This window comes from Neophocaena asiaeorientalis, unplaced genomic scaffold, assembly GCF_003031525.2.
Source record: "Neophocaena asiaeorientalis asiaeorientalis breed wild unplaced genomic scaffold, Neophocaena_asiaeorientalis_V1.1 scaffold346, whole genome shotgun sequence".
Classification (NCBI taxonomy): domain Eukaryota; kingdom Metazoa; phylum Chordata; class Mammalia; order Artiodactyla; family Phocoenidae; genus Neophocaena; species Neophocaena asiaeorientalis.
In genome coordinates this window covers 2,611,728-2,637,192 of record NW_020175400.1, presented here as the reverse complement: position 1 = coordinate 2,637,192, position 25,465 = coordinate 2,611,728, and the positions used below count along the sequence as shown (strand labels likewise).

Below are 25,465 nucleotides of genomic sequence, written 5' to 3'. Positions count from 1 at the left end.
CGTCTGCTCCAGAGTTCCTGCTCAGCCATGTGGAAGCAGGGCTGTGGGGATGGGATCTGGGCCAGCCCCATACGCTTCTCCCTGTCTTCTCTCTCATCGCAGGGAGGTCTGAGAAAGCACACCCCTGGGTAGGACATGCTCAAGATGGAGGGAAATTTTAAATGTGATTGTAGATGAAATGGCAGCTGTGGAGAATCCTGGCCTGTCACCCTCTCCCCAAGCCCAGCAGGGCCTGGCGTGGTCGGGCAGTGAGTGAGGCCAGCTGGGAAATGTAGCTGGTTAAGATTGAGTGTGGAAAAGACAAGACAGGCTGACCCACTTTTAGGCTGTGGCGTGCAGTGATAGGAGCCTGCTTGGGCACCAGACTGCCCACTTTTATATCCTAACTCCGTCACCTTCTAGCTGTGAGACGTGACTTCACCACTCAGTGACTCAGTTTCCTCCTCTGAGAAGTGGGAATAATTAGAGAAGTCCTATCTCCCAGAATCTCAGAATGGGACTGTATTTTGTTGTTTGTTGTTGTTTGCTTTTGTTTTGTTTTGTTTTGTTTTTTTTGGCCTCACCGCGTGGCAAATGGGGATCTTATTTCCCTGACCAGGGATCAAACCTGAGCCCCCTGCAGTGGAAGCATGGAGTCTTAACCACTGGACCGCCAGGCAAGTCCCAGAATGTCACTGTATTTGGAGAAAGGGTCTTCAAGAGGTAATTAAGGTAAAATGAGGTAATCAGGGTGGGCCCTAATACAATATGACTGGTATCCTTATATGAAGAGGGAATTTGGACACAGACAGTTACAGAGGGAAAACGATGTGAAGACACAGGAAGAAGGCACCGTCTACAAGCCAAGGAGAGGGGTCTCAGAAGAAAGCAGCCCTGCGGACACTTTTACCTTGGACTTCTAGCCTTCAGAATTGTGAGAAATTGAATTTCTGTTGTTTAAGCCACTCAGTCTGTAGTACCTTGTTACAGCAGCTTTATCAAAGTGATGTTAAGTGGGTTGTTGGATTTTTTTCCCAGGTATTTCACAGAGTGTGAGGCTCATGGGAGATAATGGAGGTGGAGGTGAGGGCTCAGGGTCCCCACAGGAAGGAACTATGGAGGCCACAGAAGAGGCTTTGTCAAGCTGGGTGATGGACTCTAGCACAGAAAAGAACGCTCCTGTGCACCAAGAACACTTTCGAGCTGATGGCACAGCCCCGACGGAAGTGAGCTACTGTTCCCACAGATTTTCAGGATGCTGGCAGGCCGCGAGGCCCTGTTTAAAGAGCAGAGCTTTCTATGACATTCCTCTGCTCACAGCTTTTCTCTGCCTCTGCCCTGCCCTTCCCCCCTCCCAAAAGTCACGTTCATGTCCAGTCTCTCTGGCTGGAACAATAGTACCAGTGTGTGAGCAGAGATGCTGCCCTCATTGGCCCAGACACCTGTGCTGGCCACATTGGCGGACTCTGTGGGCTCCCTGGCTCTCTCTGCCAGGCTGGAGGGAGGGAGGGAGGGGGCTTGCATTTGCTGTGCCCCCCATTCTGTACAGTGGCAAGAGCCTTACCAGTGTTATCTCATCCAGTCCTTTCAGATGTGAAGTAGAGAGTAAATTCCCCCTTCCCACAGAATAGGGAACTCAGAGTCAGAGAGGTAAGGAGACCTGCCCAAAGCCACACAGCTGGTAAAGAGTCAAGTCCTGGTCTCTCTAAAGCCCTCTCATTATTTAATGCACAAGGCTGCCCCCTTCTCCAGAAGCGAGAGCGACACAGGTGTGACTGCCCAGAGAAGTCACACCTGCCCCCTGGCCGCTGGGGAAGGTGACATCACCTCACCTTCCTGGGAGCAGCTTCAGGGGGCAAGTATGGTCATTGCCATTCCCTCTTGGCCAGTACTAATACTCCTGGGCCAGGGAGGACCCCAAGGGGTGCCTGGGCCTTAACCCCTCCTTTGAGAGATGGGAAAACCCAAGTCGAGGAACACCTTCTGCACCTTCCTTAAAATTACCCAATGGTATTGAGTGCCCGGACTAGCATGGGCTGACCCACAGGGCTTGCAGCCACCTCGTGCTCTAAAAAGCTCCAGTTCCTCCGGGAGCCATGCTCATTCCATGAAAAAGAGTCTGCCCTGTGGCAGTGGTGGAGTGAGAGGTGTCAGAGATTAAAGTAATGAGGAGTAGAACAATAAAATCAATCTGTATGCTTGTTGAAAGAATATTTTCTAACTAAGTAGGTTTAACAATATGAGGAAAAAACAGTTGGTGCTTTCAGATGGGAAGTTGGCTTTAGCTCCCCACCACTAAAGAAAAAGATGTAAGTGTTTGCTATGGACTGAATGTTTGTGTCTCCCACCAGATTCTCATGTTGAAGCCCTAACCACCAATGTGTTGGTATTAGGAGGTGGGTCTTCTGGAAGGTGACTAGATTTAGATAAGTTCATGAGGGTGGGGTCCTCATGATGGAATTAGTGCCATTATTAGAAGAGGAAGAGACACCAGAGCTCTCTCTCTCTCCACATGAACACATGGAGAAAGGCCTCATGAGCACACAGTGAGAAATCTGGCAATCTGCAAGCTTGGAAGAGGGTCTTGACCATGCTAGTCACCTGATCTTGTGTAGTGAAATGTAGTGGAATAACTGAGGACATGGAAAGGAGATGTGACCCATGAACCCCTCGGCAGACCGAGGGCTAGCGAATAAGCCAGAACCCCTTGGCAGACTGAGGGCTGGCGAATAAGCCAGGACCCCTCGGCAGACCAAGGGCTAGCGAGTAAGCCAGAACTGCAGGCAGTCCTGGATACTTTGGGCGCTGATCCATGAAATGATCTCAGTATAATCAGAATGATGGGAACACAAGGAAATGTCCTTGTGCTACTTTAGTATAATCAGAATGCTGGGAACACAGGGAGATGTCCTTGTGTTGCTTGTGCCCTCACGGCTGAAGCACAGCATGTCTTCCAGAAAGCCCATTGTTGCTTGTATAATCAATAAAATCATATGTTGCTGCTTTGGCATTTCTGGAATGTTAAGAAAACAAGTCTTAAGATGTAAACATAGATAATGCCTAAATAAAAGCTACCACAGCAGGACAGAGGGCGCTGTTTTGCCTGAGCGAGTAGCAGCCCTCTACTGCTGTGTTTCGGCACAATTCATCTCGTGTGATGAGCTTACTTTCGGCCCTGTCATTAGAAAACTACAACATCTTGTGCTTCCAGCCTCCAGAACTGTGAGAAAATAAGTGTCTCTTGTTTAAACCATCCAGTCTATGGTATATTTTTATGGCAGTGTTTATAGGAAGGAAGCCGCAGAAAGGGAGAGGTTAAAGACTAAGGTCAGAGAGGGGTAAGTGATAGTAAGTAAGGTTCTTGGTGAGAAGATGGAACAGAGAGGGAGTCATTGCTCCAGCAGAAGTACCAGCCTTGGCTGGGTTGGTCAAACACTCTCCCATTGCTACAGAAAGCTAAAGAGAAGAATTTGTGCGGATGACAGTGAGTTTAAAGGTTTGGTGTAAAGTTAAGCTCACCTGCTGTGAGTAAAGGAGGATAAAAGAAAGTTTGAAATAATTCTCATGAAGAAAAAAAAGGTTAAACTTACTAGGGAAGATTGGCTGTGTTGAAGGCTTGAGATTGGTTACAATGACTTCTTCTTTTCAAACTGAAGTATAGTAGATTTACTATGTTGTATTAGTTTCAGGTGTATAGCACAGGGATTCAGTTATATATATTATATATATAATATATGTATTGTTTTTCAGATTCTTTTCCCTTATAGGTTATTACAAAATATTGAGTATAGGTCCCTGTGCTATACAGTAGGTCCCTGTTGGTTATCTATTTTATATATAACAGTGAGTATATGTTAATTCCAAACTCCTAATTTATCCCTCCTGCATCTTTCCCCTTTGGTAAGCATAAGTTTGTTTTCTATGTCTATGGATCTATTTCTGTTTTGTAAATAAGTTCATCTGTGTCTTTTTTTTTTTTTAGATGCCACATATGAGTGGTATCATATGATATTTGTCTTTCTCTGTCTGGCTTACTTTATAACAAAGTGAATCAGCTATACATATACATACATCCCCATATCTCCTCCCTCTGTGTCTCCCTCCCACCCTCCCTATCCCATCCCTCTAGGGGGACAAAAAGCACAGAGCTGACCTCCCTGTGCTAGGGGAAGACACTCATGATCCTTTGTATTTCTGCAGTGCCAGTTGTTACTTCTCCCTTTTCATTTCTAATGCTCTTGATTTGAGTCTTCTCCCTTTTTTTCTTGATGAGTCTGGCTAACGGTTTATCAATTTTGTTTATCTTTTCAAAGCACCAGCTTTTAGTTTTATTGATTTTTGCTATCCTTTCCTTCATTTATTTCTGATCTGATCTTTATGATTTCTTTCCTTCTGCTAACTTTGGGGTTTTTTTGTTCTTCTTTCTCTAATTGCTTTTGGTGTAAGGTTAGGTTTTTTATTTGAGATGTTTCTTGTTTCCTGAGGCAGGATTGTATTGCTGTAAACTTCCCTCTTAGAACTGCTTTTGCTGCGTCCCATAGGTTTTGGATCGTCATGTTTCCGTTGTCATTTGTTTCCAGGTATTTTTTTATTTCCTCTTTGATTTCTTCATTGATCTCTTGGTTATTTAGTAGTATATTGTTTAGCCTCCATGTGTTTCTCTTTTTTACAGATTTTTTCCTGTAATTGATGTTAGTCTCATAGTGTTGTGGTCGGAAAAGATACTTGATACAATTTCATACTTCTTAAATTTACCAAGGCTTGATTTGTGACCCAAGATATGACCTATCCTGGAGAATGTTCCATGAGCATTTGAGAAGTGTAATCTGCTGTTTTTGGATGGAATGTCCCATAAATATCAATTAAGTCCATCTTGTTTAATGTATCATTTAAAGCTTGTGTTTCCTTATTTATTTTCATTTTGGATGATCTGTCCATTGGTGAAAATGGGGTATTAAAGTCCCCTACTATTATTGTGTTACTGTCAATTTTCCCTTTTAAGGCTCTTAGCCATTTGCCTTATGTATTGAGGTGCTCCTATGTTGGGTGCATATATATTTACAATTATTATATCTTCTTCTTGGATTGATCCCTTGATCATTATGTAGTGTCCTTCTTTGTCTCTTGTAATAGTCTTTTTTTTAAAGTCTATTTTGTCTGATATGAGAATTGTTACTCCAGCTATTTCTATTTGCATGGAATATCTTTTTCCATCCCCTCATTTTCAGTCTGTATGTCTCGCTAGGTCTGAAGTGGGTCTCTTGTAGACCTCTGGTGGGTTTTTACCTTGCTCCTTCATCTGCTGTGTATTTGTCTTCTCATTTTGCTTAACTTACAGTGTTTGGGGTCTCCATTTCGCAGGCTGCACGTTCGTAGGTCTTGTTGTTTTTGGTGTCTGTCCCCAGTGAGTAAGGTTGGTTCAATGGGCTTTGTAGGCTTCCTGGTGGAGGGACTTGGTGCCTGTGTTCTGGTGGATGAGGCTTGATCTTGTCTTTCTGTTGGGCAGGACCATGGCCAGTGGTGTGTTTTGGCATGTCTCTGGACTTATTATGATTTTAGGCAGCCTCTCTGCTAATGGGTGGGGTTGTGTTCCTGTCTTGCTAGTTGTTTGGCATAGGGTGTCCAGCACTGTAGCTTGCTGGTCGTTGAGTGGAGCTGGGTCTTAGCATTGAGATGGAGATCCCTGAAAGAGCTTTCGCCATTTGATATTATGTGGGGCTGGGAGGTCTCTGGTGGACCAATGTCCTGAACTCGGTTCTCTCACCTCAGAGGCTCAGGCCTGACACCCAGCCAGAGCACCAAGACCCTGTCAGCCACATGGCTCAGAAGAAAAGGGAGAAAAAGAAAGAAAGAAAGAAAGAAAAATAAATAAATAAATAAAATAAAGTTATTAAAATAGAAAAAAATTATTAAAAATAAAAAGTAATAAAAAAGAGGGAAAGAAAGAAGAGACCAACCAAACCAAAAACAAATCCACCAGTGATAACAAGCGCTAAGAACTATACGAAAAACAAAAAACAAACCAAAAAAATGGACAGTCAGAACCCTAGGACAAATGGCAAAAGCAAAGCTATACAGACAAAATCACACAAAGAAGCATACATATACACACTCACAAAAAGAGAAAAAGGAAAAATATATGTATATAAAATAAAAAAAGAGAGCAACCAAATCAATAAACAAATCTACCAATGATAATAACTCTAAATACTAAACTAAGATAAACATAAAACCAGAAATAAATTAAATGCAGAAAGAAAACCCCAAGTCTACAGTTGCTCCCAAAGTCCACCACCTCAATTTTGGGATGATTCGTTGTCTATTCAGGTATTCCACAGATGCAGGCACATCAAGTTGAGTGTAGAGATTTAATCTGCTGCTCCTGAGGCTCTATGGAGAAATTTCCCTTCCTCTTCTTTGTTCGCACAGCTCCTGGGGTTCAGCTTTGGATTTGGCCCCGCCTCTGCATGTAGGTCGCCTGAGGGCGTCTTTTAGGAAGTCTGAGGTCTTTTGCCAGCGTTCAGTAGGTATTCTGTGGGAGTTGTTCCACATGTTGATGTAGTTTTGATATATTTGTAGGGAGGAAGGTGATCTCCACATCTTACTCCTCCACCATCTTGAAGGCACCCCCCATGTATCTTTTTGAAGTATAGTTTTGTTCAGATGTATGCCCAGGAATGGGATTACTGGATGATATGGTAACTCTATCTTTAGAGTTTTCTACAATGACTTTTAGGGTCCCCGTGAACACAGTCACGTGAAGCCTCCAGCACAACCAAAGCAATCCAGGTATAGCCACAACAAAGAATATGGCTGGCCTCATACAGGGTTAGGATTTGCCAGATGGGTGGGATGGAAGGACAGACAAGGTGGCAAGTTGAATTCAAGATGAAGGAGGAGTGAGGGACAGCAAAAATTAGAGAATAGGTAAGTGGGAATAATTGAGCATTGAAACTGGACAAAGAGGAAGCTGCTGTCTGAGTAGTGATTCTGCTCAGGCTGTGTCCAGGAGAGTAAGTGGCTGAGGTGACATAGATGAGGAAGTCAGGGAGATGGGAAGAGAAGCACCAAGAGGCCTCATGTAGGATGGAGGATCCACCTCAGTTTTGCAGCCATCTAGGGTGACAGCAGAAGAGGGTCACGTGAAGTGGAAGATGAAGAAGAGGCATCTACCTGTCGTCATCAAAGGGGCAGAGATGGCTGCTCAAAGTTTGCTGATTATTTACAAGCCAGAGCAGATCACTAGGTTCACAACTGGCCTGATATTTTCAAAAAACTTTTTTATTTTGTCATAATTTCAGAATTACAGGCCACAAAAATAGTACAAAAACTTCCCATATGCCCTTCACCTAGAAGTTAACATTTTATCACATTTGCTTTACAATTCTCTGTCAATATATACATATCATATTTTTTTTCTAAACCATTTTAGAGTAAGTTGCAGACATGATGCCCCTCTTCTCCTAAATACTTCAGGATATATTTCCTAAAAACAAAACATTCTCTTAATTAACCACAGTATGAATATCCAAATGAGGAAATGAACATTGTTATAATACAATTGGATAGTCCATAAACCTGAATCAAATATCACCAGTTTTAAGGGACCAGTTTTTTTTTGGTTTTTTTGGCTGCTTTGGGTCTTCGTTGCTGCGCATGGGCTTTCTCTAGTTGTGGTGAGCGGGGGCTACTCTTCATTGCAGAGTGCGTGCTTCACATTGAGGTGGCTTCTCATTGCGGAGCATGGGCTCTAGGCACACAGGCTTCAGTAGTTGTGGTGCATGGGCTCAGTAGTTGTGGCATGCAGGCTCAGTGGTTGTGGTTTGCAGGCTCAGTAGTTGTGGCACAAGGGCTTAGTTGCTCTGTGGCATGTGGGATCTTTGCTGACAAGGGATCGAACCCATGTCCCCTGCATTGGCAGGTGGATTCTTAACCACAGCGCCACCAGCGAAGTCCCCAAGGGGCCAGTTTTTAAGGATTACTTTCCACCCTGCTTCCCCTTTCCCAAGTCCTCTTCCTGTCTTCCAGACAGGCCTCTGAGAAACAAGAGACGGAGCAGGGTAATGGAACTAAACTTTTTGTTTGTTTGTTTGTTGTTGTTTTTGTTGTTTTGAACTTTTAATCTTCAAATGACTGCCGATTCACAGGAAGTTTCAAAAGCAGTAATGTAGTTTTAAGTCAAAATTTTCATTTTGAAATTTAACATTTTATTGAAATAATTTAAAAACCTATTTTTCTAAGGATGTGTTCATAATTTTGCACCCATTTAACAAATATCTGAAGCACCCACTGTGTGCCATTTTTCCAGACCCTGGGATTACAAATGGTGAGCTGTTAAACCTCTACCTTAAACCCTACTAAGTCAGAATTTCTTCAGGATGGAGTCAGATGGTTCTTCTTAACAATCCTGTGACCTGCCCACGTAGTAGGACCTTTTTTTTAATCTTAATCATTTCTAAGTATACACTTCAGTAGCGTTAAGTACATTCACATCGTTGAGAAACAGATATCCAGAACTTTTTCATCTTACAAAACTGAAACTCTATACCTATTAAACAAGAGCTCCCCAATTCACCTTCTCCCCAGCCCCTGGCAACCACCATTCTACTTTTTGTTTCTTGGAGTTTGAATCCTTTAGATACCTCATGTGAGTGGAATCATACAGTATTTGTCTTTTTGTGACTGGCTTATTTCACTTAACATAATGTCCTTCGGTATCATCTATGTTGTGGCATGTGAAGGGATTTCATTCCTTTTTAAGGCTGAATAGTATTCCACTGTATGGATACACCACATTCTGTTTATCCATTCGTCTGCCCATGGATGTTTGGGTTGTCTCCACCTTTTCACTATTATGAATAATGCTTCCTTGAATATGGGTGTACAGATATCTGATTAAGAACCTGATTTCAATTCTTTTGTATACACACTCTGAAGTGGGATTGCCGGAGGGAGCTGCAACTATTTTTTTTAATTCAAAAAATACTTTATTGGTAAAAAATACTAAACATCTGAAACTTCAGTGACTTGTAATCTTTTTGCAATAGTAACATCAACACGGATCACCAGACCTACACTATTAAGTGCTCCTAAACACTAGGCTCCTTATACATGCTACCTTGATTATTCTCTCAAGCAATGCTGCCCTTAAACCCAGGTAACTGGAGTGCTTGAAATGGGTGGGTGCCTCAACAGCTCCCTTCCTAGATGATGAGGAGTCCAAGAAACTTGGAGTGTGAACGCACTGAAGCCCACGTGCCCTCCTTTAGACCATGCTTGGGGTACCTTCCCAAACATCCCCAAGCTCAGTTCCTCGGCCTATATAGGCTCCTTCCTAAGTCTACCCTCCCCAGAGTGGACCTGCTAGTGTGTACAGCATAGTCAAGGGTAGCCAAGGGCAGCTTTAGAGGAGAGACATGGTGTGGATTTTCAGGCTGAGTGTCCACATGCAGGCATATGAAGCTCCTCACACTGCAGGATGGAGTGGGGAATGATAGGGGGCCTCCATTTGTACTTTTCTCTGGACTCCTGCAAATACCAGTAGCTATAATATTATTATCCAAACATGAGCTACTGACAAGGTCTGAAGAACATTTGATTCCAGTGTTGTAAACCTGTTTTTAACTGGCTGTGTTTTCTAGAATCAGTGTATCACTAGCTGACCAGTGCATGGAGTCTAGTTGGTTGAAGCAGATTGGTAAGATTTGCTGCTTAGTAAGGAAGCCTGCACCAGGGTGAAAAACATTGTTATGAATCTAAGTCTGTTCTCTTCCTTTGCATATGTAACACCCATTAGCACTAATGGAAAATACAGATGATACATTCATGCAACAAGGGGAGGCAAGACCCCCTGCCGCAATCGTCAATGCCAGTGGGTAGATGCTCACACAGGCAATGCAATAAGTGCACCTGGGATGCAAAAATGGAAGTTCAAAAAGGCAAATGAGCCCTTTTGAGCTACACAAATTCATGGCTGCCTGGCTCAGTCCCAGAAGCAGCCTGGAAGGGTGGTTTTGTGGGGAGAAGATGAGGTAAAGTCATCTGATTCCTTGGCAAGCTAAAGGATTCCTCTCAGGAATAATCTTCCAACCCCGCTGCTGTGTTTTAGCCAAATATCACAGCTTAATATTGGGCCAGAAACGTGGTAGAAGTAAAAAGTACTTAAGTAGTGTCATAGGCTTCCCTGGTGGCACAGTGGTTGGGAGTTTGCCTGCCAGTGCTGGGAACGCGGGTTCAAGCCCTGGTCTGGGAGGATCCCTCATGCCGTGGAGCAGCTGGGCCCCTGTGCCACAACTACTGAGACTGTGCTCTAGAGCCTGTGAGCCACAACTACTGAGCCTGCATGCCACAGCTGCTGAGGCCCGCCTGCCTAGAGTCCGTGCTCTGCAACGGGGTAGGCCACCGCAGTGAGAGGCCTGCACGCTGCAGCGGGGAGTGGCCTCCACTTGCTGCAGCTGGAGGGGCCTGTGTGCAGCAACGAAGACCCAACACAACCCAAAATAAATAAATTTATTTATTTAAAAAAAAAAGAAGCGTCATAAACAAGTAGCAGACCTAGGCACCTGAGAGGCATCATTCTCTTCCAGCAGCTATGTTTCTTCCAGAACTGGCCAAATAGATCCATCCTACCCCTGGGAACTGGGAGACAGGCTCCAGACTGAATGCCCCCTGATCTTAGCATTCCTTCACATGCCATCCCTTGGTCTCACATTTGGCAAGTCCAAATCTGAAGGCTTCATCATCAACTCAAACTTTCATCCTTCCCTGTGTGTCAGTCAACTGGCAGTATCACCAGGGTGCACCCAGTCACTCAAACCTGAATATTCCTCAAACCCCTCCCATCTCTCCCCAAGGTTGGGCCACCACCACCTATGTCCAGGACAACTTAGAGCCTCCTAAGGGGTCTTGCCTTCAACTTTCCTCACCTCCATCATCTTTTTTTTTTTTTGGCTGCATTGGGTCTTCATTGCTGTGCATGGGCTTTCTCTAGTTGCAGCGAGCGGGGGCTACTCTTTGTTGTGGGGGCGTCTCTTATTGTGGAGCATAGGCTCTAGGTGCGTGGGCTTCAGTAGTTGCAGCACACGGGCTCAGTAGTTGTGGCACGGGGCTCTAGGGCACACGGGCTTCAGTAGTTGTGGATTGCAGGCTCTAGAGCCCAGGCTCAGTAGCTGTGGTGCATGAGTTGAGTTGCCCCACAGCATGTGGGATCTTCCTGGACCAGGGATCGAACCCGTGTCCCCTGCATTGGCAGGCAGATTCTTAACCACTGCACCACCAGGGAAATCCCCACCATCTCTTTTAAATAACCTCTGCAGCACTCACCTGCCAGAAATACTGTTCTACAAAGTGAATACAATCACGCCCTTCCACTTCAGCTGTTCCCCTCTTGCTCCTGATGTGAAAAAGATTAACAAGCCCTTGCTTTCCCACCCCCACCTGAAGCACCTGCACCTCCCGAACCAGTCAGACGCTGGATTGCTTGTTGCTGTCAGGCCCTTTGCACATGCTGCCCATTCAACGTAGTACAGGTTCTCGAACCTCTCCTCCATTTCTCTTTGCTCTATTATCAGTTGTTCATTTAACAAATATTTACTGAGCATTTACTGCTTTGCCAGGCTTTGTGCTAAATGCTGAGATTTTGTATGCAATAAGCCCCCTGGCCATATGAGGCTTACATTTTAGGGCTGTCGACTGAAAGAAAAGTGCGTAACCTAAAAGTTGTGAGTTATGTTTTATCCAGGTACCTTACTGAGGACTATAGCCCAGGAGACAGCCTCTGAGATAGCTTTGAGGACCTGCTCTGACGAGTTAAGGGAGGAGCCAGGATATATATAAGTTTTCGGGGGGTTTCTTTTGCGGGGGGAGATCCATGTAATCAAAGATCAAGATTACTGATCACAAAAAAACAGATATTTCAAGTTAATGACTTAAGTGCTTTCCTATGTATGGGAAGATGCAAGAATCTGGGTTCATTGAAACTTTTCCTTAGATATGCATCTTAACTATCCAAGGATCCTTACATCCAAAGCACAAAATGTTTCCTGTTTTTCTCCATCCTGAGCTCCCCTCAGGCACACTGAGGCCAACGACTGCAGTTGCTACAGCCTTGATACCTATAGAAATGGAATGGCAGGCAACCCTTTTTTCCTTTACAGGAGTTACACCTCCACTGGCACAAGGAGTAGAACACCTTCCTGCGCCTTCCAGGCACTTCCAATGCAAAGACCTCTACAGCTATCACTAGATTCATCCCCTTTCTCACTGACCCTTTCCCCAACAGTACACAAGAAGGCCTTAACTGGTCAAGGCACCGTGGTGGCCACACCCAGGCCACACTGCCCTGGCTCACTCTGCGGTCCCGAATTGGAGTTCTAAGGCTGCCCCCCCCCCCACAGTGAGTGGGATCGTCCCAGGAGTTTCCCCCTCCCTTCTGCCTTAATGGTACGCCCCATGCGCGTGCTCCCGGGCGGCGGAAGTGAGCCGCGGGAGGCGGGAGCTGCTGCTCCCGGTAACGGAAGTTCGGCGGCGTTGGGTTGAGCGGACTTTTTGGAAGCTTTTGGAGGAGGTGAGGCTGAGGTGACTGTCCGGAGGGCCTTCGCGCGTTGCAGGGGCGGTGGGACTCAGACCCGGGGAGGTAGCGGGTGTGGGAGGACAGGAGGACCCCACTTCCATTGTGACGTTCTGGCGTTTTCCTTGGTTTGGAAGGGTCGATGTGCCCTGCTGTCTCCCTCCGCGTTGGTTGGCCCTCCCTGCTCCCCGGGCGTGCTACACTCTCGGCCCTCTTGTTAAATTCTTCCTCTCCATCAGCGCTTAGCTCCTACGTCTGAGAAATTTCTCTAAACCTGTTTCGCCTTTTTAGCTCGGTCACAGCGCACATCACCAGCTGCCTCATTTTATAGTTTCCCCATTGGTGTTTACTTCTTGCTCTCTGAGGAGCCCCGGCGCAAGACCCGCGGCGTTTCACTTCTGTGGTGCGTCACTAACCTCAGGGCCTCTTGACAGAGAATCTGCAGCCACCTACCTGTTACTCTTCTCTGGTTTTAGGAAGAATTTAGCAAGTGTACCTGCTGAAATAGAAAGAGTTCAGCATCTTCCCCTTAGGGCTGGACGTCTCTTTTAGTCGGTATACCTTGTTTGCATCCTCTACTGCCACCCAGCCCCTAACAGAGGGTAGCAGGTAAAAGCATGGGATTTGGGGTCCGGAGCTGGACAGACTCGGATTTCAGTTCTGCTTCTACCCTTACTAGCCTTCTAACTTTGGGGATTTGGGGAAATTCCTTAATCTCTCTGAATCCCAAAAGATCTTTATCTAAATTGGGAGTAATAACACAGACCTCATAAGGTTGGTGTGAGGATCAAATTAATGAGTGTAAAGAGCTGGGCCCAGGGTCTTGCCCATTGTAGGGATTCAGTCATTCATTTGTTCAGCAGATATTTACTGGGCACCTTTTATGAGCTAGATACTGTGCTAAGTACTGGAGGTTCAGTGTTAAACAAAACCAGACAGGTTTCCCTGCACTCCTGGAGTTTGAAGTGGAGTGGGAGGTGTAGTTCTTAAGCTAATAATTACAAATGTAATGTTAAAAGTGTGGTGATGGTGAGAGAGATTACAGTTGCCTTGAAAGAATGTAATAGGGGAGTGTTTAATCTAGACTGAGCTTCTAAGGAAGTGTGGATTGAGCTGAGATCTGAAGAATTTATAGGAATTAGCAATAAAAGATTGGCAAGCAGCAGATGAAAGGGGGGGTATTTGTATAAGTTCCAGACAGAAAATCATGTGTAAGGGTCTGTGGCGAGAGGAACTTGGGGGTTTGAAGGACTGAAAACAATTCAGTATGCCTGGAGAATAGAGTGAGGAAGGGGAGTTAGCGTGGACCAGACCTTTTTATCCTGAATTCAGGATTTTGGACTGATACGAGAGTAATGGAAAGCCACTGAAGAGTTTTAAGTTGAGGATGGAGATTGAGGGAGGATAAGTCACATAATCTGGTTTGTGTTTCGAAAACATTATTTTAGCTGCTGTGTGGGGGACAAGTTAGGAAACTATGCAGTAGTTCAGGTGAGAGATGATGGTGGCTTTGGAGTAATGTGGAGGTAGTGGATCTCAGAGAGAAGTAGACTTGAGAGATGTTTTAGGGGGGTAACATCATCAGGACTTGGTAGTGGATGTGGAGGATGAAGGTGAAGTGGTTAAGAATGTTGTCCAGGTTTTTGGTTTCAGCAGCTGAGTGGATGATGGTACAATTTATGGAGATTGGAAACACGAAGAAATGCAGGAGGAGGAGCAGGTCTTCTTTCCATCAGTGTGCATTTCCCCCTTCCCATAATACTCCCATAGCTACACACTAACTCCTGTCTGTCTAATGTGCTTCCATTTCACCCTTTCCTTTCTACTCCCCAGAGTCACCACCCTAAGACAGGCCTTTGTCACTACCACTAAAATAGCTCCCAGTAGCCTCTTAGCCTCTGTTCTTCCTCCTTACTCCCTCCCTGCTTTAATCTGCACATTGATGCCAGATTCAGTTTCCTCAAACACTGTTTCAATCTTGTCAGATTATCTTTTACTACAGAAATTTTTGTTGCCATCTATTATTTACAGAATAAAATCTGAATTCCTTAACCTGGCTTTTAAGAGCTTGCACAGTTTAGTCCCACCCTTTCTTTCTAGCTTTCCTACTCACTACTCCCCTACTTGAACCCTCTACTACTCATTTTCCCCAAATAAATTTTTCAGATTCTCTTATGAATGCCTTTGTTCATGATACTCTCCTTCCCAATAATGTATACCATGTGGTTATCTTGACTGTCTAAATTTAATCTTTAAGTTCCAGTTTAAGCTTTCCTCTGCTGGGAAGGCTTCTTGATGTTTGAGCACACATTTATTTCTTAGCCTTGTTAACTTCTCATTTGTTTTTACACCATTTAATTGGTATAAATGCATTTACAGTGCTGTTGATTTATTCATTTATCTAGTGTTACTTTATTATATGTTATAATATTCTTGTGTATGTGTCAATAATAATTTATTATATATTTGCTAGACTGTTAAATGATAGCTTTGTTCTGGGCAGCATACTGGGTAGATGCTTAAAAAAAATGATAAAAATGTGACTTGGAATTAGGAAACCGCTTGATTAGACTACAACTTTCTAATAAGGAAATTCCAGGGAATTCTCAAGATTATTTTGGTTTGGATAAGAATCACCTACTCATACTAGTTGGTAATCCTTAGCCTGTTGAGTACCCACTGTGTACGTAGTCTATAATATGTATGAAGTACTCAGTTAACAGGTAGAGAAGGGAAAAAAAAATCAAACTTGTTTCCTTCTGGAAGTTTCATCCAGCTCTGACATTTTCCCTTTCCAGTTTCTTGATATGTGCAACAATGGACCAGAAAATTTTATCTCTAGCAGCAGAAAAAACAGCAGACAGACTGCAAAAATTTCTTCAAACCCTGAAAGAAGATGATGTGAGTATTAGGAGGATGTTCTGCCAAAAGCAAATGTCAAGCATGATAACAAATTCAAGGGACATGTTAGAAAAATTAATTCTGCCACTTCATCTGTCCCCCACTCTCCTTAGGAGACAAGGATTTATTTGATAACAACTCATAGATACAAAGAAATGGGAGAGAGGAAGAGATATGCACAACTTAAGGGCATTTATGTACATTTATACAACCGTATTTATTTGTTTGTTTATTGATTGATTGCTGCAACATGCAGCATGCGGGATCTTAGTTCCCTGACCAGGGATCAAACTGATATCCCCTGAAGTGGGAGCGTGAAGTCTTAACTGCTGGACCACCAGGGAAACCCCTACAACTGTATAATATTTAAATGACATTTATGCAACCGTATAAGCAAATTAGTACACTTTTTAGTTCTTAGAACAATCCTATTTGAAAGCAATATCCAGACTGTAGTTATTGATGTGAGACATTAGATTTGCCTGTTGATGCTTCATTTGTGTTTTTCCCTAAAGAAGATAAGTTCATAAGTAGTAAGATATTTTGAAATTATTAGTAAAAGTGAAAACCAACCAATTTACATTGTGTCTTCACTATAAGTATATGATTATAAAATGGGACAATAATTACCTTCTATGTTAGGCTTTCTAATCTTTCTCTCCTGATATACTTCTCCTTATTCCATTATAAATGATCTCAGCTTATTCAGATCCCTACATGGAAAATAATCCCTCCTTAAAATTAACCTTAAACATTAGTATATATGTATAGACAAATTAAGACTTTGAGTATTATTATTATTTTTTTAATTTCTTTAATGTTATATCTATTTATTTTTGGCTGCATTGGGTCTTCGTTGCTGCGCATGGGCTTTCTCTAGCTGCGGTGAGCAGGGGCTATTCTTTTTTGTTTTGTTTTGTTTTTGCGGTACGCGGGCCTCTCACCGTTGTGGCCTCTCCCGTTGCGGAGCACAGGCCCAGCGGCCATGGCTCACGGGCCTAGCTGCTCCGCGGCACGTGGGATCTTCCCGGACCGGGGCACGAACCTGTGTCCCCTGCGTCAGCAGGCAGACTCTCAACCACTGCGCCACCAGGGAAGCCCTGGGGGGCTACTCTTTGTTGCGGTGCACGGTCTTCTCATTGCGGTGGCTTCTCTTGTTGCGGGGCACGGGCTTTAGGCGCGCGGGATTGGTAGCTGTGGCTCACAGGCTCTAGAGCACAGGCTCAGTAGTTGTGGCGCATGGACTTAGTTGCTCCACAGCATGTGGGATCTTCCTGGACCAGGGATCAAACCCATGTCCCCTGCATTGGCAGGCGGATTCTTAACCACTGCGCCACCAGGGAAGCCCCGAGTGTTATGTTTTTAAGGAACTTTTTATGTGCTAGTTTTTGTGGTCATTGAAGCTAGGTGCATCTCAATCTTTGTTACCTTATGCTAACTGGGAATTGATATAGGGATGTGCTCTCATTTTTTTTTCTTTGAAATTATCCAGAAATTGCTTTTTGTGGCACTTTTTAAGACAGCCTTTGCATGAGTTGAGAGTTGAATCGTCCTATAGACAAGTTAAAATTTGGTTGAAACCTGCTTTCTATTTATTTATTTACTTAGAATTTTTATCTTACCTGCTTCCAAAAGGAATTTGAGGCGGCTTTAACATTACACTATAAAATAAGTAAAAAATAAGAACTAGAACAAAACCCATGATAGATGCTATGAATTACTTCTCTGATTCATGCTTATCACAAAAAGAATTCCTATCTTGGTTTTTGTGAGGATGAAATGAGATACTGTATGCATCTAACATCTAATAGACCCTCAATAGGCATCCAGTAGATGCTGAATAAATATTAGAAAAGGTCCTTCAGCTCTTCCTATTTTAAGTTTCTTCGCCAACATGAACACAGTCCTCTGAACATTTCTGTTTTGTTAACATTACCTTTACAAGTTTTGTACCTCGAACACAGGGCTCCACGTGTTCTACCACTAGAGTAGAGGGGCACTAATATTTCCCTAATTCTTCCATTAATGCAGAGTCAACTTTTTGGCAGCAATATCATATTACTGTCTCATTGCTCTTACAAGCAACTAAAAACCCCAAGTCATTTTTGCATATAGGCTAAATTTCCTTCATCTCCGAACTTCAATAATTAGTTCTTAGAACCCACATTAAAATTTTTATTTTAAATCTGTTACTTATCTTTTTAGATTAATTTGATTTCACTCCATCAAGATCTTCTTGTTGTATCCTGATTCTGTTGACCATTGTATTAATCATCATTTTATATCCTCTATAAATTTGATAAGCATTCCAGCAATATATGCATTCAGTCCATTTGATAAAAATGTCCATAGAAGATGTGCTTAAGAGTACAAAATTATAAAACACATAAGTCCATGACAAGGAAGACTGACCTGTCCAGCAGTGGGAAAATTTACATTCAAAGATTTAGAGAGAATAGAGGAATCTAAAAGGGACTGCTAGAATAAAAGTAGAAGTTAATAAAGTGGAGAACAGTAGATCAAATTAATACATAAAAATCCTGGTTCTTTGAAAAATAGACAAAACTATTAACTAATCAAGAAAACAATGGAGTAAGCACAGATATACTAAATAAGAAATGACATGGGGGAAATAACTATTCATATAGAGAAAAATCTCAAAAAATACTAAGAGACTACTCTATATATCTACTACAAATAAATTTGAAAATGTAGATGCAATGGATAATTTCTTAGGAACATACAGTTTAATTAAATTGACCCAATTTGAGATGGAAAGCTTAACCAGATCAATTTCTATAAAAGAAAAAAAGAGTTATCAAGCAATTACTTGACACAAAAATACCAGGCCCAGAAGTTTCATAGGAAACGTCTACCAAATCTTTAGAGATCAGAGGTAAGAGATAGTCCCGTTGCCACATAAATTGCTTTAGAGTATATATAATACATAAGAAAAAATGTGCATATATAAGGAAAACTTCCAAGTGCTTTTTATAAAGTATAACATTGATACCCCAAACCTGATAAAGACAGCTTGAAGGGGCTTCCGTTGGTCAAATCTGAACATTGAAATAATCAAGTTCAGTTATGAATTATGAACCACTGAAAAATATAGAAATTTGTGAGTCTGTATTGATAATAAATGATAATAAATGATAATAAATAAATAAATAACTCTGCTTACCACAGAGTTAGAAAATCATCATTTGGCAACCATCATGATAAAGATTGGATCAGGCAGGAAGCATCAGTGGATGCTAAATCCAGGAAGAATTTTTTAACTCTTTATTTTGAATTGATTTTAGACTTACAGAAAAGTTGTAAAAATAATAGAGTTTCCATCTATCCCTCTCTATTGGTGTCTCTTTTTTCTTTACATTTTCTCCCTGGATGATCTTACATGTTCTCACTGAGCTCCACTTTGGCATATTCAGTTATCGATTTGACATCTCCACTTGGATATCTTAAGAGTAACAGTTCTGAGCGCCACATCAGATCTGCTGAATCAAAAACTGCAGGTGGAGTTCTCTGTTTTAACAAGCCCTCTGGATGATTTAGATGCTTGCTTAATCCGAAATTTTCACCATATCTGTAAATGGTGCCACCATCTACCCAGTTAGTTGCTTAAGCCAGAAATTTGAGTCCTCCTTGATTTCTTCTTTTCCTTCATCACCACACCCATTTCACGTCTAAAGCCTGAGGAAGTCTGTCTTAGTCCATTCAGGCTGCTGTAACAAAATACGGTAGACTGGGTGACTTCTAACAAACATTTATTTCTCATAGTTCTGGACACTGGAAATCCTAGATGATGGTGCCAGTGTGGTCGAGTGAGGGCCCTCTTCTGGGTTGCAGACTTCGCATTATACCCTCATATGGTAGAAGCAGCCTGGGGGCTCTGTGGGATCTCTTATAAGAGCACTAATCCCATTCATGGGAGTTCCACCCTCATACCTAATCACCTCCCAAAGGCCCCACCTCCATATACCATAACATTGGGTATTAGGATTCTAACACGTGAATTTTGGGGGGACATAAACATTCAGACCATAGCGAAGTCCTACTGATCAAGCTCCCAAATATATCTTCAGTCTACGGATCTTCCCCAAATTTTGATGGGGTTACATCCCAATAAACCCATTTTAAGTTGAAAATATTCTAAGTCAGAAATGCATTTAATACACCTAACCTACCAAACATCCTAGCTTAGCCTAGCCTTACCTTAAACGTGCCAAGAATGCTTACATTAGCCTACAGTTGGGCAAAATCATCTAACACAAAGCCCATTTTACAATAAAGTGTTGAACATCTCATGTAATTTATTGAATACTGTACTGAGAGTGAAAAACAGAATGGTTGCGTGGGTACAGAATGGTGTATCGGTTGTTTATCCTTGTGATCCTGCAGCTGATTGCTAGCCCAGGAAAAGATAAAAATTTGAAATACAGTATCTACTGAATGCCTGTCACTTTTGCCCCATTGTAAAGTTGAAAAATTGTAAGTTGAACTGTTATAAGTTCAGGGCCATCTGTACTTTTCTTCATCTTACAAAGTACTACAAACTGAGTACCTTAAACAATAGACAGTTATTTTTAAAGTTGTAGGAACTAGAAGTCCAGGATCACGGTGTTGGCATTGTTGGTTCCTGCTGAGGGCTGTGATCATCTGTTCCGTGCATCTAGCCTAGCTTCTGGTGGTTTGCTGACGATCTTTAGCATTCCTTGCCTTGTGTCACCCATGGTCTCTGCCTTCACTTTCACACAGCATTCTCGCTGTGTATGTGTTTCTGTCCAAATTTCCCCTTTTTCTAAGGACATTAGTCATACTGGATTAGGGCCTACCCATATGACCTCAGCTTAACTAATTACACCTACAATGACCCTATTTCCAAATAAGATCACATTCTGAGATGCTGGGGGTTAGAGCTTAAACATGAATTTTGGAGGGGAACACAGTTCAACTCAGGACATCTCCCCTGCTATTACCTTGCTGTAGGCCACTATCATCTCTCATTTGATCACTGATAACAATCTCCTAACAGATGTCCCTATTTCACTCTTAAACCCTCCCACAACCTATTTTCTACAAAAGGAATAAGACTGATTTAAAAAAAAAAAAATCTATATATCACTCTCCTCTTTTCTCGTTAGTTACTTCTATTGCATTTAGAGAAAATCTAAGCTTCCTATCATGGCCTACAAGATTCTTATTATCTGGTTCTTGCCCATCTCTCCAAATTCATCTTGTGCCACTCTTTTCTTACTACTCTTCAGTCAAATTGGTCTTTTTTTTTTTTTTCAGGCCATCCAATATGCCAAACTCTTTGCTCTCTCAGGGCCTTTGCACATAACAATACCTTTATCTGAAGTGTTCTTCTTTCCTCCCTTTGCATAACTAGCTCTTTCTCATCCTCCAAGTCTCTAAAGAAGTGTCACCTACCTCAGAGAAGCTGACTACCCTAGCTGAAGTTGCTTCCCTTTCCTCAATTATTGTCTCAGTCTTTTGTTTCTGTTACAAATTTTTTTTCTGATTTTTTTTTTTCTTGTCGTCCTTTTCCCTCCTGCTCTACTGTAAACTGAGTCAGATTATCATGTTCATCCTTGTATCCCTAATGCCTAGGAAGAAGAACATGTTCAAAGAGAATTTGCTGAATGAATGTATATCCCCAAGAACATAGCTTGATACCTAGTGCTGATTAAATACTTAATTAACGTTTGTAGAATGAATGTATGAATAAATTTCAGTCTTGACAACCCAGCATCACGTTAAGATCTACCCTGCTATATGTAAATAAATATATTATTTGTGATACCTGGAGTCTCTGAAGGATATGAACTTGACAGATGTGTGTTTTTCATACCGGGAGTTTAGGTCATTCAGGTAGGGAAATTGTTGCCAGGGACTTGTAGCTTTTTCTTTTCTTTGCAGCTGGCTAATCTCCTTCAGAATCAGGCAGTGAAAGGAAAAGCTGCTGGAGCACTCCTGAGAGCCATCTTCAAAGGTAATAATAATGCCACTTCTATCTCTCTGGATTCATTGGTATATTTGTTTACTTTGGGTGCATATTGCTACTTTTCTTACTGTTTGATGCCCCACTGAGACTTTTCTGTTTTGGGGATTTTACAGAATCAACTAAAGCAGCAGTCTCCTGTCTTGTGGACTTAAATAATTTTGCTAAAGGGGGTTGAAGTGGCTACCTGAGATTGTATTGCTGGTTTTGGAGCCTGTAAAGGATGCACGTCATAAAATCCGCTTTGATTTATTTGTGCTTTTAAAATTGTGGAGAAGAGGACTTCCCTGGTGGTCCAGTGGTTAAGACTCCGTGCTTCCACTGCAGGGGGCCCGGGTTCTGTCCCTGCTCGGGGAAGTTCCGCATGCCCTGCGGTGTAGCCAAAAGAAAAATTGTGGAGAAGAGAGCAGCAATGTTTAATAGTTAATCTGTGCTTAACAAAAGAGGCTAGGGTGCTCTGAGTTTTAATGAAATGGAGTATCTTAGGTGACTTATGTAGAGATTCTTAATTCCCAGTGGGGCATATTTTTATTCCATATCTTGAACAAGGGCCAGTTCTACATTGTTGCTGGTTGTGACTCATAGTTGTTTTATAAATTGTAGTAGAATAAAATTCTACAAGCAAAAATTAAAAGTTGCTTTACACTCTTAGCAGGTTATTTTAACTTGGTTTATTTTTCTTACCCCCTCAAGTAAATTGTGTCTCTCCTTGCAAGGGTTCAAAAACACATCTTCCTGTGCATGAAAAAAAAATTTTTTTTTGACTCTTTATTGGAGTATAATTACTTTACAATGGTGTGTTAGTTTCTGCTTTCTAACAAAGTGAATCAGTTATACATATGTTCCCATATCTCTTCCCTCTTGCATCTCCCTCCCTCCCACCCTCCCTATCCCACCCCTCTAGGTGGCCACAAAGAACTGAGCTGATCTCCCTGTGCTATGCGGCTGCTTCCCACTAGCTATCTGTTTTACGTTTGGTAGTGTATATATGTCCATGCCACTCTCTCGCTTTGTCACAGCTTACCCTTCCCCCTCCCCATATCCTCAAGTCCATTCTCTAGTAGGTCTGTGTCTTTATTCCTGTCTTACCCCTAGGTTCTTCATGACTTTTTTTTTCTTAGATTCCATATATATGTGTTAGCATATGGTATTTGTCTTTCTCTTTCTGACTTACTTCACTCTGTATGACAGACTCTAGGTCCATCCACCTCACTACAAATAACTCAAATTTCGTTTCTTTTATGGCTGAGTAATATTCCATTTTATATATGTGCCACATCTTTACCCATTCATCCGATGATGGACATTTAGGTTGCTTCCATCTCCTGGCTATTGTAAATAGAGCTGCAATGAACATTTTGGTACATGACTCTTTCTGAATTATGGTTTTCTCAGGGTATATGCCCAGTAGTGGGATTGCTGGGTCATATGGTAGTTCTATTTGTAGTTTTTTAAGTAACCTCCATACTGTTCTCCATAGTGGCTGTACTAATTCACATTCCCACCAGCAGTGCAAGAGTGTTCCCTTTTCTCCACACCCTCTCCAGCATTTATTGTTTGTAGATTTTGTTTGTTTGTTTTTGTTTTTGTTTTTGTTTTGTTTTGTTGTACATGGGCCTCTCACTGTTGTGGCCTCTCCTATTGTGGAGCAACAGGCTCCGGACGCGCAGGCTCAGCGGCCATGGCTCACAGGCGCAGCCGCTCCGTGGCATCTGGGATCCTCCCGGACCGGGGCACGAACCCACATCCCCTGCATCGGTAGGCGGGCTCTCAACCACTGCGCCACCAGGGAAGCCCCATGTTTGTAGATTTTTTGATGATGGCCATTCTGACCAGTGTGAGGTGATACCTCATTGTAGTTTTGATTTGCATTTCTCTAATGATAAATGATGTTGAGCATTCTTTCATGTGTTTGTTGGCAATCTGTATATCTTCTTTGGAGAAATGTCTGTTCAGGTCTTCTGCCCATTTTTGGATTGGGTTGTGTCTTTTTGTTATTGAGCTGCATGAGCTGCTTGTAACTTTTGGAGATTAATCCTTTGTCAGTTGCTTCATTTGCAAATATTTTCTCCCATTCTGAGGGTTGTCTGTTGGTCTTGTTTATGGTTTCCTTTGCTGTGCAAAAGCTTTTAAGTTTCATTAGGTCCCATTTGTTTATTTTTGTTTTTATTTCCATTTCTCTAGGAGGTAAAAATTTTTTTAATTGGTTAAAAATTGGAAACTTGCTAAATGACTGTTTTGTAGAAATATCAGAGAAAAGGAAATAATGAAAGATCAAAAGCAGCTGTCAATACATGCTAAGTGACAGTAATAAGAATAAGTGGAAGAAATAAGAGTAATTTCTTTCTTGGGTAGACATACCTGGAACAGATTATCATGGCTCCCACTTCTGTAAATAACCTTATTTTTACCTTATATAAAAACATAGATTTGGAAATCCTAGTTTAAAAGTAGCATGAATTACCAAGTATATATGGACACTACCTCATAATCATTTTAATCCTGTTAAATCAATGGTGTAAACCAGTAGTTAGCTAATGATGACATTTTAGAAAATTGAGATATAATCCACATACTAAAAAATTCACCCTTTTAAAGTGTACATTTTTTGTTGAGATATAATTGACATTGTACAATTCACCACTTAAAATAATGCATTTCAGTGGCTTTTAGTATATTCACAGAGTTGCACATCTATCACCACAATTTTCAAGAATTTTTATTACCCCTAAGAGAAACTCTGCATCCCTTAGCTATTGCTTCCCTAAACTTCTGATCCATGTCAGCCCTAAGAAACCACTCATCTACTTTCTGTCTATAGGTTTGCCTATTCTGGATATTTCATATAAGTGGAATCATACAATATGTGGTCCTTTGTGACTGGCTTTCACTTACCATAAGGTTACTAAGATTCATCCATGTTGTATCCTGTATCAGTATTTCATTCCTTTTTATTGGTGAATAATATTCCATTATATGAATATATCATACTTGTCCATTCATGAGTTGGTGGACAATTAGGTTGTCTACACTTTTGAGCAATTATGAATACTGCTACAAGTTTTTGTGTAGACATATTTTCATTTCTCTTTAGTAAATAAGAGTAGAATTGCTGGATCATACGGTAACTCTATGTTTAACTGTTTGGGGACTGCCAAACTGTTTTCCAAAGCTGCTACATCATTTTACATTCCCACCAGTACTGAAATAAGGATGCCCATTTCCCACATCCTCTGTCAACACTTGTTATTGTCTTTTTCATTCTAGCCATTCTAGTGAGTGTGAAGTGGTATCTCACTGTGGGTTTGATTTTCATTTCCCTGATGGCTAATGATGTTGCATATCTTTTCTTGTGCTTACTGGCCATTTGTATATCTTCTTTGGAGAAATGTCTGTTCAAATCCTTTGACCTTTTAAAAATTGGGTTGTCTTTTTATTACTGAGTTCTAATATTACTTTAAATATTCTGGATACAAGTCCCTTATTAGATATATGATTCACAAAATTTTTTTCCCATTCTGGTTGTCTTTGCACTTTTTTGATGGTATCCTTTGATGCACAAAATTTTAAATTTTGATGCCTAATACTTAATTTTTTTGTAGCTTGCGCTTTTAGTTTTATATCTAAGAAGTCATTGCTTAATCCAAAGTCACAAAGATTTATACCTGTGTTTTCTTTTCAAAGTTTTATAGCTTTAGCTTTTAAATTTAGATTTTTGATCCATTTTTAGTTAATTTTTGTATATGGTGTGAGGTAGGAGTCCAGCTTCATCTTTCCCCATTTTCAATAGCACCCTTATTGAAAATCAGTTGCCCATAAATGTGACGGTTTCTTTTTGGACTCACAGTTGTATTCCCTTGATCTAGGTGTCTCTCCTTATGTCAATACCACACTGTCCTGATTAGAAGAGCTTTGTAGTAAGCTTTAAAATTGGGAAGTGTCTGTCCTCTAACCTTTTTTTTTTTTTTTTTAGGATTAGTTTTGATATTCTGGGTTCCTTGAGTTTCCAT

The 25,465-nt window shown here is 41.7% G+C and overlaps 1 protein-coding gene across 6 annotated transcripts in view; it reads left to right on the top strand.

The window, feature by feature from the left end:
• The first annotated feature begins 3,180 nt into the window (after positions 1–3,180).
• Positions 3,181–25,465, top strand: part of FANCI (FA complementation group I) — an 87,239-nt gene continuing 64,954 nt past the window's right edge. The window contains exons 1-3 of one of the 6 annotated variants that reach the window (XM_024766433.1): positions 3,181–3,201; positions 15,346–15,448; positions 21,374–21,446. In XM_024766433.1, coding sequence (XP_024622201.1) covers positions 15,365–15,448; positions 21,374–21,446 — 157 coding nt within the window. In that variant the 5' untranslated portion in view covers positions 3,181–3,201; positions 15,346–15,364. Of the gene's footprint in view, positions 3,202–12,468; positions 12,556–15,345; positions 15,449–21,373; positions 21,447–25,465 lie in introns of those variants that run through there. The other 5 variants (XM_024766431.1, XM_024766432.1, XM_024766435.1 and 2 more) reach the window with 5 other exon arrangements.